Raw genomic sequence first — 13,106 nt, 5'->3', positions numbered from 1 at the left:
CCCAAAAAAACGACAGGACTTTTTGAATGACCTGGTATTTAAGAAACATATATTTTTTGATTTTTCCAATACGGAGGTTTTCAAGACATCAATACTGAAACAATACCAGTATAGTTGCATAATAAAAAGTGTTTCAACAAACCTAATTTAATATTTATTGAGTAACCAGATTAATATCCCAGAATACCTATAGCTACGAAGAAGCATAAGTCTAAAAGTGCTGAAAAGTATCGGAGTACTTTTCAGAAAACTGTTGAAATTTGAGTTAGTCTATCAATTGAAAGGCCCATTTGGAAAATTAATACGAGAAAGAATTCCAACAGTAAATAATTCAAAAATATCTGTTCTGAAACAAGTGAGGAATAATTTCAACTCAAAGTAGGGAGGGGGAGAAGTGAAAATTGTTGCACTGCACCAGATTGTTTATAATTAAAACTTAATGCCCGAAGAATCCTTGACTAGATATTGTGATGTTATAGACCAGTGCAATAGATGAAAAACTGTGAAAAAGACAACTCTTTTATTAAATAATATGCTATAGTTTGAGACACATGCCCAACAGGCTAAAACCACATTTTTTACAATACATAAGTAAAAACTTTATCACGTTACAAAAAATTTTTACCTCAACAATTTGAGACCTTCTTTTGTAATTAGTATTTGTTTCCATTGCCTTGTGTGAAGAGGGGAGGTACTGTGATCTTCTAAAAGAAAAAAAAATTTTTTTTGTTATAATTAATTGTAATTATGATTAAAATAGAAGATAGATAGATTTTAAAGTAAACAGGTTTTAAAGAGAATAGTAATTATGACAGTTAGTGAAAAAAAAGAATCATTTATTCAAATATCAAGATAAAAAAAACAATAAACTCATGTTACCTTTTAAAACCAGTTGGTCGGACTAAATTATGTTTATTTGGTGATAAGTCAGTTTTACTCTTTGCAGTCTTTAAACGATGAAGATTTTTGCGAAGTCTTTCATGTTTTTCCAAAAGGCTATAAAATAAATGGAATAACATCAATGATTAAAAAAATGCCAAAAATCGTATTTCTATTCAATGTTTTCTTATTTTAAAAAAGAAGAATAATAATTCAACCCCCAAAAAATATTGTTGTTAATACATTTTTTCAATATTTTTATAATAGTGATATTCTTACTAGACAATTATATTAAATATGAGTTATTTATTTCAAAAAAACACCTAAAGTCAATTTAAATAATAGGATTCAGACAGTTTTTTTTTAGTAAACGACATCCATAAAATGTCACTGAAGTTAAATAATTATTAAAAATAAACAGATTTTTTGAGACACAATCTTAAAATTATGCTTTAAGTAAATTTAAAAAAAACTGGCAAGATAGATAGATTTTAGAGTGAACAGGTTTCAAAGAGATAGGAATTATAATAGTTAGTGAACTCTCAAGATCATTTTATGCACATAGGTCAGTTTATGTAAATATAATAATAGTTATGAACAATTTTTCCTACATAGATAGTTACATGATTACCTATATGAATAAATGTTATTATTATTTTTTTTTAATTTGATAGGTTGTTCTTGAATAAAATCTAAGGAGAGGAGTCATGTTTCAAACATACATGAAAAATACTTTTATGCATGGTACTACAATAAATACTGATGCGGAAGTAGTGGATGTAAATTGATAAAATTAATAATGAGCCATTTTCACATTTTTTTCCTACAGATTCGGGTCAAATTAGATGTGCCATTTTTAAAACATAGGTATGCCGAGAAAAATAAATTTATGCATGTGTAAGCAAAAGTAAAGAATAAAATCAATAAGGAACTAACTTAAAATTTCATCAAAATAGTATTAACGGTTATATCGATTATGCCTGGAACACCAAGTTTGTTCATTAATATTTAAAAGGTAAAATGCAAGTGAAAATTTTTGATTCTGAGGATAGAAAAAGTGAACAAATGCTAGTTTTGATCTGTCAGACATGACTACAAAATATACTAAAAAATAAAATCCTCATACACATACAAATACAAACAAAACTGATAGGCCATTAATGATTGGAATATATTAGCTCATTTTTTATTATGACATGATTTATATTTTCACAGACAAATTTTACTTCGAAAATTTTTCTAATAACTAATATCCTTCAGAACTCTAAACAAACCACAATTTAAGCCATGCATTTTATCAAAAATACTTAAAGACAACGAAGAGTCATTAGAATATGGAGGGTTTATTATTTAAAATCATTTATTTTGGTCTAGGGAATCCAGAAGAAATTCAAATTAAAAGATATTTTAAAAAGAAATTTTTTAATAATTGCCAAACTTTCTCTTCCTCAAGAAGTTGACCACTGTGGCAGTGTAAGTTGATGGCATAAAAGGAAAAGAAGTTATCAGTTTCAAACTGAGTATTCTGTACTCAATATTTGAACATGCTATAAAGGGTGTTATATACTTTTAAATTAAAAATTATATTTACGTTTTTAAGTTGCTCAGATGATTTATCTCTTTGACAATCCAATCAATCTGGTTTTCTCTTTCAGAATTCACAAACTCTAAGAGTTGATGATCGCCTTTTTTAAGTCCTGCAAAAAAATTATATTTTTGATAATAGAACAGCCATAACATTACATATAAAATTAGTAACTATAGCTTTAAAAGAAGTCATATAATTCAATATACTGTAACCATAAAATGAGAAAACTTTTTGGAATACCTTTTTATTAACAATAAATATTTCCTACTCACTTTCTTTTTTCATCTCATAGAGTTTTTCAGCACGAGTAACTGATTCTTTCCAATCAGATTTACTTTCTGTGCTCGCATCTGTACTTTTGTCCCTACAAGCATTTTTATCAGTTCTCTTGGAGCTTCCTGATCCTGTTGTATAAGAAGTAAATTTTGAACTTCTGATATATACTAACATAATAACATACTTGATGATAAAAGATAAATTACCTTGACTTTTAATAATAGGTGGAGGAATACTTTGTATAGAACTCTTTGTCGACTCAGTACTTGTCGTTTGAATAGCTGATATTGACTGACCAGTAAGTGAGCTAGAATTATCTAAAATATAATAAAATACATAAATATTAATAAACGATACATGAGATCAGTATAAATTGTAGAGAACAATTTGTAGCTTACTTAATACTTTGTTCCTAACAGCTTGCTTTCCTTCTGAACTAGATTCACCTATCACTTCTTCTCTATTTTGACTCCTTCTAGTGGCACAACGTTGTGGAGCCGACTTCAATATACCTAAATCTTCAGGATAATCCGTTTCTATTAACTTCTCTACAACACGGTGCAGTAATTCCTTTCTCTTAAGGGTATTGTTAGCATTAGAACCTTGAATAAATTCCTCAATAATTTGAACCCCTCTTTCTACATCATTTTTTAAGCTTTCTCCCTTGTTAGATTCCCAGAAATCATCTATATGTGATTTATTTGTTTTTTCGTAAACATGGCCAGGGAGATATTCAAAACTATTTACACGATCATCTGTACTTAATGCAGCACTATCTTGAGTACTAAATCCATTTTGTTTTGCTTTTCTTTCATCAGTGTTATGGACTGAACTTCCAATTGTTGAAGACTTAATTCCATTATCATTTTTTATATAGGATGTCTGTATACTTTTTGAAATTTTAGGTAAACCAGTTATAACAGTAGCAACTGAGGATGATGACACAGATTGGGGGGGATTTAATACTCTTTGCAAGTGTGAATTGTAAACAAACTCATTACTAACGTTACTCTGACTCTGTGATCTTGGAAAGGTTGCAGCTTGTCCCTGAATATCCTTTATTTCAGTGACATTTTCTAAAGAATTAGATTTTTTTAATTTGTAATCCTTTGAAGAATCTTCAAACATATCTTTTTGAGGAGAAACACACTCATTACTGGTATCAGATATGCTACCCTTATATTGTATAATCACTTCTGGAAATAATGGGTGATATTTTTGCTTACTTTCATTAGGTTTATATCTAGAATTTTTAATACTAGAAGAATTATCTTCTGTTAAATTAATATTAATATGAGTTGATTCAGCAGTTGGTAATCCAATAGCAGTTACTGCTACGTTTCCTTTTTTGGAACTACTGGTGCCTTCAGGGTCTGAACGTGTCAACATACCAGACCTACCTTGTACCAAAGCTATTCTCTCCATGGTTGAAGAAAACTCTTGATCACTTCTCGAAACTGTTCCATAGTTCTGGAAATATCCCACATCTGCACCACTATCCCATTCAAGTGGTCTAGATGTAACGCTTGACACACTGGATGGGGAAATAACACGCGGATAATCCATTTGATCACTTACAGGTGGCAGATTTTGATCATAAGACCCTTCCATAGGTTTACTATTAATATAGTCTTTCCTACTGTGGCTAATCCCAACTGTAGTAACATAATCGAGCGATTCTGGTTTTTTAAACTGGATTTGCTGTTTTTCATCCTCTGAAGAGGATTCTTTATTGTGACAACCTGGAACTGCATCATTTGAAGTTGAAGCCTGTCCAACAACAGGAGGTCTTATCCAACGTTTTCTTTCTTTTGGTAAGGTATCTTCATGACCAATTAAACTTCTGCCAGTTTGAACAGAAATACTAACTTTTTTACAAACAGAACTTTCTGAGGTATTTCTTCTTTGTTCAAATTTTCCATCTAGAGGCAAGTTTCTTAATAGTTTATTGATAACACCAACCTGTTCATCAGATGAGGAATCGTCCGATTTTCGAGGAATAGTAAATTCCGTTTGAAAATAACTCGACCGTACATTTTGCAATGAATTATCGGATCCAGTGCTTTTTGACATAGCTGAACTACTGAGTGTGGGACAAAGTTTATGTTAATCATAACCGTTACACAGAACCTGTTTACAAACAACTAAGAAGGTTATAATCCCAGTGCCGATTGAATCGGCTATATTCAGCATTTTCATCACTCTATTCACGCATCTGATCATGTGTTCAATGGCAATGGTGTAAATATGTCTAGGACTTGTTTTTCCTGATCTTCGTGTCAAGTTTTCTTACTGACCTTTTTAAATGAATTTATGTTCTTTCTCGTCTTACATATAAAAAATAATTTTTTTATTCTTAATTATTGATTTCATATCAATCAGCAATGAAGGCTGGAAAAACTTTGGTAAATGTTTTGAATAATCTTAATAAGGAAATACATGTTTCTGAAATTGTCTATTTATTTGTCATGGACTTGTTTCTTTAACAAACATATATGTTTTTTTTCTTTAGTTCATTGTATATATTATTGAAATTACTATCCTCATTCGTTTTTTTTCATGATTTTTCCATTTATAAATTTAGATGTTATTAATTGAATTTTTTTTCCTAAAAGCCTAACAATTCTGCTCATGGTGATATGGGACCCCCAAGGGTTGCCCAAACACAGTTGTGTATGAAAGTGTTTGTGCAAAGGGATTACAGTGATGGAACTACTGTAAAATTTCAAAACTTCTTTCCTCCAGAACTTGATGGGAAGGTAAGTGGTTAGTTGCAGAAAAAAAAAACCACCAGTTCAGTTTTAATACTGTTATTACTTTCAAAACATTTAAAAACCTATTTAAATCAGGCAACAACAGAGAAAAAATATTGTTGCTATTAGTTCCCGAAAATTTGACATTTTTATAGCAATGGATTATTATTAAAGGCCACATAGTTTTCTATGAACAATTTTGGATATCAGTTTAATATGTTTATTATCATGTTGGTATCTTGATACAAACCCTCGCTATCAATAACAAAACAAATTACTCTTCTGATTTGCCCTTATTAATTTATTTATTCACATAAATTGGAGTTGAGATCTGTAATTTTATTACTGAATTAAATGATTTATGAATCAATTATATCTTTATTATATGCTAATTATTGTTAAAGTTTAGTTACCCTATGGTACTGAGTAATGTTATGAGCAACAGTTCATATCAGTATATGAACTGTTGCTTTATGCTAATTATTTAGTCAATAGTCTCTAACTGAGGTTGCATTTGTAAGGTTTCTTAAGAATTGATTACATTGTTATCACAATGTTTCTATTTTCTTATATACAAACTGCTTGTTTTTTACTTTTCCAATTTTTTTTTCAAAGTATTATATAAGATGAAGAAATATTACTAATTGCTTATTATATTTTTATTGATTATTGTGTAGTTGGAGAGACCATTATTTGAAAATACAATAGGCCAACTTAATGCTTATTTCCGAGAAGCAGAAAAGGGGACTTGCAGTACATACTGTGAAGGATGTATGGCTTGTTTGACTGCTTACCTCATGTATATTTGTGCTCAAACACACTATGAAAAGGTATTTTATTTTTATAGTTATAGTAAGCGAAATCAGGGATTACAGGTCAGCAGAGGTGAGTGGGAGACCATAATTAAATCTACAAGTCAACCAGAAGAGGGGTGTGGTTGAGAAGAAGGAAGAAATAAAAAAAAAATCAAAGAGACTCATTGGATTAATCAAATCAATCTGATTATTTTAATTTTGTTCCTTCTAATTCTCATCAATATACATCTCTTCTTCTCTTTAAATATTTCCTTATTAAATTTTGTGATTTGCTTTTGCTGATCACTTATTATTATATTTTTGATACTTTCTTCCCTTTTGACTTAAATAACTTAATATATCACTTCTTTATTTTGTTAATTTTACTTACAAATTTTCATGCTTCACACTATCCTCTTTATTGCATACTTTCATTTATTTACTATTATGTCAATTTATTTTTTTTCATTATTTACTCAGAGTGATACTTAATTCTTTATATATCCTTTTTACCTCCCATCTTTCATTGTTTTGTTTTTTTCTAATATCTTCAATGTTTGTTAACTTTGTGTATAGATTATTACTATTCCAATTTTATAAATTACCTTGTTATATTATTATTTGTCGTCTTCTTAATTTCTGGCAATACTGTTTTTTTTTTCATTCTATTATAATTGCTTTCTCATCTTGTTTTTAGTCTTGATGAAGGCTTGAAAATTAGGCTGAACCTTTGGCACAAATAAAATTAGTTTCAATTATTTGTATTCATTACTACTCCATTGATCGGATCCCCGACCATCTTCTCCACATTGCATTATTATAATTTATTTAGTTATCTTAATTACATTTACAACCTCATTCCACTTCTTCATATTTACCCGTCTTCAATCGCTTAGAATCACATCTCCTTCTGCTTCTGGGTACTCATATTATATTTTTGATTATTTAAAAAAAAATTATAATAGAACTCTGAAATTACAGAGAACTGTTTTTAGGAATGCTTAAACTTTAATGAATCAACTCAGTTTAAATATGGAATTGTAGACTCAAACCATTGGTTCTTGAGTCCAGGGTTGCTGTATCCCGGTTTGTTGGCCACACCTCCCCCAGCACTGTGCTTTGCCATCTCTGATCTCGCTTACTATAGTAATTTACTCATAGGAGATTATTCTGATTTTTTTTTTGCTTTACTAATATTTTCTGTTCAAATGGAAAATAATTTTTACTTAGGAACAGTATTTATTGGTAATTATATTGATAAGATACAGTTATTAATTTTTATATTTAAATTTGTTAATATCCTTTTGAATATTTATTTCTTGTTACTGGCTTAGTCTATATGTTCATATATACAATGATTCAGGGCATGTTATGAAAGTCACTTTATTTGTTCATTCTTGGTGCCAAGGCCTCTCTTATCACTTTCCTCTTCTCTCTCCTATCCCAGTGGAGAATCCAATATCTTCTTATTCCCACTCTCTTCAGAGTGTCCTCCAACTTGAAGAGACACCTTAAGCATAATATTTCTGTACCACACCTTCCACCACTTAAAGGTCCTAGTATGGACTTTTTGGGATATATTTTTTGGTCCATATGTTTCATCCATATGACCAAAAAAGATGTGTTTTTGTTGCTTTCTACATATTACAATTTGCCTTGTTTTTTTTTCTTATAAACTAATTGAAAAAGGCTTAAACAATTTTAGCACCATTAAAACATCAATGAAGAGTTCTCTTATGTGAAAACCATTATTTTTTGGTGGGTAGAGGGGTGGACTAACTTATAACATCTAGCCATCTGAGCATACATATATTAATAAAATTGTAATTACAATGAGCTGGAAAAGTCCAGAAATTCCATAAAAATATTTTCTCACTGAAAATCTCTCTTAAAAATGTTTATATTGTAAGATAGTGTTGCCATTATGACTGTGCTCACGTTTTTGTTTCATCTTAAAGTTTTTTTAACGTTTCTTACTAAAAGTGAAATTTGAGCTGTAACTTAAATTATCTTGAGGCTATTTTAAACTAAGCTTTTGGTTCTTTGAAGAATTATAATTGATTTTATCAAACTTGATCATTAGTATTTACTAATCAACTTCTCTATGTTTTATACTTCGTATAATCCATTAGAAATGGGAAGAAAATTAAAGTCTAGTGGTTCCTGGGCTTGATAAATTAAAGCTTAGCTGCTCTTAAGTGGGGTATTATCAGAAAAGTGGAAATAGTTTTATGGTGGCTATGAATAGGATCAAGCCAGTTCAGCTATCGTTAACTGAAATCTATAGACTCCTCATAAACTCTAAATCTTGAAATCACAAATTGATTTGGATTCTGGAATGCAATTTGAGATATTTTTGTTGCATAGTAAGATAAAATAACCTATTGAAATATTATTTCTGAAAACTCCCTTTCTTTACCATTCCTTCACTCCTGTTGTATGTTTGGCTCATCCCACTGTCCAAAAATCATTCTTTCATTTATAACCTTTTAGAATTATTGACCATCTGACCTTCACTTTATTTTGACTTACCAAAATGAATAACTGTTGTTTTTTTGTTAGTGCTAGCCTTTAATGAAGACTCCCAACAGTAATTTGTTAAAGAAGGGTCAGATATAACAAAAATCCTGTAAAATAGCCCAATCTAGCTTTCTAACTATTTATTAAAAAATAAATATCTTATTTATTTTGGTTTTTATCAGTATGGGACAACGGATCGATAACAATAATCTCTTATTTTATTTTTAATTAACATTTTCCATACGATATAAAGCGTACAATTTTATCCAAAGATTAGTAAGAAAAACAATATTTATTTATTGTAGGCGTGGGGAATCTGGGAATATTTGATTTTATTCAATTAAAAAAATATCATTAATTGTTTAAAGAAATTATATTAAACTACAGCAAAAGTTTTCTAATGTATTATTTCTTGAGTGTCATCTTAAAAGTGTAAAGTTATAAGGATATTAAAAAGTTTTATTATTTATTAATGTTATTTGTTGAAAATTATTAGATTTTTTGTTTGCTTTAGTTATTTAATGAGTCTAAAAATTTTTATTTGTTCCAAGTGTCTTAGGAAAGTTGCCAAATTTGTTCAAGAACAAAACGAACGGGTATATAAACCTAAAGGACTGTATTTAACGAATCCTGTTGAAAGAGGTTTGAGAGTGGTATCCTTTGGTCTCATGTGTAAGCTATTAGTTTATAGATTACATTTATAATTTATTTTTTTATGAGAAACAACTGGTACATGTAATTAACATATTTTAATATTGGTTAATAAAAATAACATTTGATGGATGTCTATAAACATATCCTCCTTTATATAACACTTAATTAATAATTTTTCTTAGTAATATATCTCTTATGCAGTCACTTCATATAAACAACACTTGGTTATTTTTCTTGTTTTTATTTTGTATTGTAATGAAATATCAACAATTGCCATATAGCTTGAATTTTTATGGAGACCTTTATGCTATACGGTTTATGTGAGGTATATGTCCATACGGGCTTAAGCAATAAGCAGTATTAAGTTCCTATTATATTTTTAGTTTTCAACATTTATTTGAAAGGGAGTGTACTCATCTGTTATCAATTGAGAATCATGTTTCATTTTAACTTGTGGATATTATGTTATTCAGTTTTCCTAATGTAATGAACATTGTTGGAATTTTTTTATCAAAATCAACTGATAAGTTCTAATGGATCATGCGTAAATTTGATTCAGCTAAATTTTTGGTAGTCTCACAAAGGGGGAGGGTATGGTGTGTCATCACCAATTTTGATCGAAAGTTTTTTGGAGGTTCTACATTGTAAAAAAAACAAGACCCATATTCAAGGGCTTTAGGAGCTGAGGAAAAAATATTGAAAAACATCCTGCAATCACTTTATTTTTTATCAAGTTGGAAAAATGATATTGTCAAATCTTTGAGCAATTTGGAGGAACAATCTAGTTATATTGAATAATTAGTGCCAACATATTCTATATATGTATTATATTCTATATATGTATACATATTCTATATATATATTAGTGCCAACATTTTATTCATTATGTAGTTGATGTACTATTGATTAACATATGATGCTATGATCACTTTTTATTTCAAAGAATTGTCTGTTATGTACTCTTTCAATTACAGTCCAATTCTTGATAATCAAACCAATAAAGACCAACAATTTGTTTTATTAAGACCACTTTATAAAAAAAAAAAAAAGATCAGTTTAACTATTACAGATAATAGATTATCATATGTATAAAGCTGGAAAAATAAAGCTGAATTGGTAATTTGATCTGTAACCTATAAATCAGTGAAGAAAGGAGAAATTATCAGCTTTGATGGAAACAAGATAATTTTATTTTTGTTTACCAGTAATAAATATCATATCTTTAAATTATAAGAGTTGTCTTTATTTTGAACTCCCGTACTTTTTATTTTTTTCACAATATTCAATTTAAAAAAACATCTATTGCAATGTCAGATAATTAAACTACCTAAAAAATATTTTTGCCAATATAATTCATAAATTTATTCAATATTTTCTTCTTCTTTTTTCATCCCTATGAAAGAAAACAAAATGGTCTTGATTTATAAGCTAATTATATATAGGTTTTATTTTTACAAAGTATAATAAGAATAGTATTTTCCTTAAACAGACTATTTCCAGATAGAAATATCAATCCTTGATCAGCCAGTTGTTTCGCGGACGTGACTTTCTCTATCCGAGTCAACTGAAGAGTTTTTCATGTGAGCGTGCTAAATACTTACTGGCCAGAATTAAACTTCCAAGGTACAAGGTGGCATCCCCCTAGGCCAAAGCTGCTTCCAACTCATCCATTACCTTCCATCGTTCATCTTTCTTATTTTTTCCATCCATTGTTAATCTTTTCTATAATAATATTAGTACATCATCATAACTTTTAAGTAATTTTAGTTCTCTCACTTACTCACTGTCTCTCTTTAGTTTTAATATACTCTAAGTGTGATGTAGGGATAATTTTAAAGGAAATGGAATAATTTAAATACAACATATAATTAAGGCTTCCGTTATTTTTTATTTATTTAATTTTGTTTGAGAAACTCTAGATGTAACAGCAGCCAGTTGATTCGGATTAATTTATATAAATTTGTTTTATGTGATTTGTTGAATTGAATATAAAACCCGATATAAAGGGAGGTGATATAACTTTAATGAAATATGCTGTAAATAATAAAGATATGATTTTATTTATATACTTATAGTATAATTGTTGATACTATGTTGTTCTATATTTGACTTATTTGTTACATGTTGTTAATATCTATGAGATAAGATTTATTGCCTTTATTTTCTTTCTTTTTTTTTTTTTTAAATTCTTCTCTAGCCATGCAACGCTGTCCTCGATCATCATCATCGATTCATTTCTTCATTCAGACTTACTCTCGTAAATTTAATATCAGGGGGTGATTAGCAGCAAATTTTGTGGTTGTAACTTTTTGATATAATTTATTAATAATATTTTTATGTTGACGATTCCATGTATATATTATAATATATATTTTGTAGCAAATTATTTCTTTAATTTACCTTATTCCACTTTTTTCTTATCAAATGCTATCCCATCCTCAATAAGATAAAATAGATGTTTATGATTTAACATAAATATCAATTTTTGGTGAAATTTTTATAGCATTTTCGTATTCAGTGATTGTTATAAAATACATTTATTGTAATGTATAACAATGAAAATATAAGTATGATGAAATGACATCATTGAGTTAAAATTAAATATTTCCTTATGCAGAACTGATTACACATCTATATGAGAAAATGTGTCTTCATCATATTACACTTTCAATCACACAATTTTATTTATATGATACAACTTTGTTAGGCCAAGTTTACTGAGCAGGGGTAAGTAACAGGTAGAGTGCTGATCGATTGTTTTTTTAAATAACTTTCTACTCGAATCATTGCTTATTGGAATGTATTTTGTTACGTCTTTTTTCACTTTTACAGGAAATCCAAAATTTTGAGGAAACTATTTAGAAAATCACATGATGATGTATGTACGTTGTTATCAGTGTACTAGAGTCTGAAAAAATAATATTCAAGTATCAACATCATTTTGGATATTAGAATTATTTTTACAAACGAATTGAAAATGGCTACAAAATTGTATAAGAATCTGAAGAAATATTTGATGTAGAAATCCAAATTACTGGTACAAGATTCTGAAGATCAAAGCTACATTTTGTAACTGGAAATTTTTCACTAATCAATAAATGTTAAATATTTTAATTTTCAAAATTTATGTAGTGTGTAAGAATAATTATACTATCAGGATATATTCTTCTCATTATATTTCAAAAATAAATAGTAAATTGTGATCCTTGGTACAACAGTCTCCCCCTAAACAAATTTATTATTATAATTAATTTAAACCTTATACCCAACATCCATGATCAGACCTGTTTTCTTTGTTTAAATTAACCACAGAGTGCTTACTAGTAAAAGTTCGTAATCACTCTGCTTTCCAAAGGTTAGTTCATAAGTTTTATGGATAAAAAGTCTAGATTTTTTTTTCACTTAATCAAAGATGATAGTTCCCTTCTTTTCTGAACCTAAAGATTTTTTAACAAACAAAAAAAAATATATTGATAACTTTTTTCTTAACTAATAATAACATGTATTTTTGTGTAGCATAAGGACCAATTAATAAGATAACTATACTGAGGGGACATTTCGCAACTATTATTTGCATAGTCATGCCTTACAATGAAAAAAAACAGTTTTTTAGAATAAGGAATTTCTTCAACCAATTATTAA

The 13,106-nt window shown here is 28.6% G+C and overlaps 2 protein-coding genes across 3 annotated transcripts in view; one reads left to right on the top strand and one right to left on the bottom strand.

The window, feature by feature from the left end:
* Nucleotides 1-4,942, bottom strand: part of LOC106684949 (centrosome-associated protein Alms1a) — a 13,527-nt gene extending 8,585 nt beyond the window's left edge. The window contains exons 1-6 of one of the 2 annotated variants that reach the window (XM_014427337.3): nucleotides 3,142-4,942; nucleotides 2,950-3,060; nucleotides 2,740-2,871; nucleotides 2,471-2,576; nucleotides 880-996; nucleotides 626-704 (exon numbers count right to left, since the gene is read on the bottom strand). In XM_014427337.3, the coding sequence (XP_014282823.1) occupies nucleotides 626-704; nucleotides 880-996; nucleotides 2,471-2,576; nucleotides 2,740-2,871; nucleotides 2,950-3,060; nucleotides 3,142-4,816 (2,220 nt within the window). In that variant the 5' untranslated portion in view covers nucleotides 4,817-4,942. The remainder of the gene's footprint in view (nucleotides 1-625; nucleotides 705-879; nucleotides 997-2,470; nucleotides 2,577-2,739; nucleotides 2,872-2,949; nucleotides 3,061-3,141) is intronic. The other variant, XM_014427336.3, reaches the window with a different exon arrangement.
* A 67-nt stretch (nucleotides 4,943-5,009) lies between these two features.
* On the top strand, nucleotides 5,010-11,850 carry LOC106684950 (golgin subfamily A member 7). Its single transcript, XM_014427338.3, has 5 exons — nucleotides 5,010-5,148; nucleotides 5,359-5,502; nucleotides 6,174-6,326; nucleotides 9,362-9,463; nucleotides 10,965-11,850. Exons 1-5 carry the CDS (start codon nucleotides 5,128-5,130, stop codon nucleotides 11,007-11,009), a joined length of 465 nt encoding a protein of 154 aa, XP_014282824.1. The 5' UTR covers nucleotides 5,010-5,127; the 3' UTR covers nucleotides 11,010-11,850.
* Nucleotides 11,851-13,106: the final 1,256 nt, after the last annotated feature.

The sequence above is a fragment of the Halyomorpha halys genome, unplaced genomic scaffold (genome assembly GCF_000696795.3).
Source record: "Halyomorpha halys isolate HHAL.00 unplaced genomic scaffold, Hhal_1.1 Scaffold631.1, whole genome shotgun sequence".
Lineage (NCBI taxonomy): Eukaryota > Metazoa > Arthropoda > Insecta > Hemiptera > Pentatomidae > Halyomorpha > Halyomorpha halys.
The sequence above is the reverse complement of the archived record's forward strand: the minus strand, read 5'-3'. Positions and strand labels throughout refer to the sequence as shown.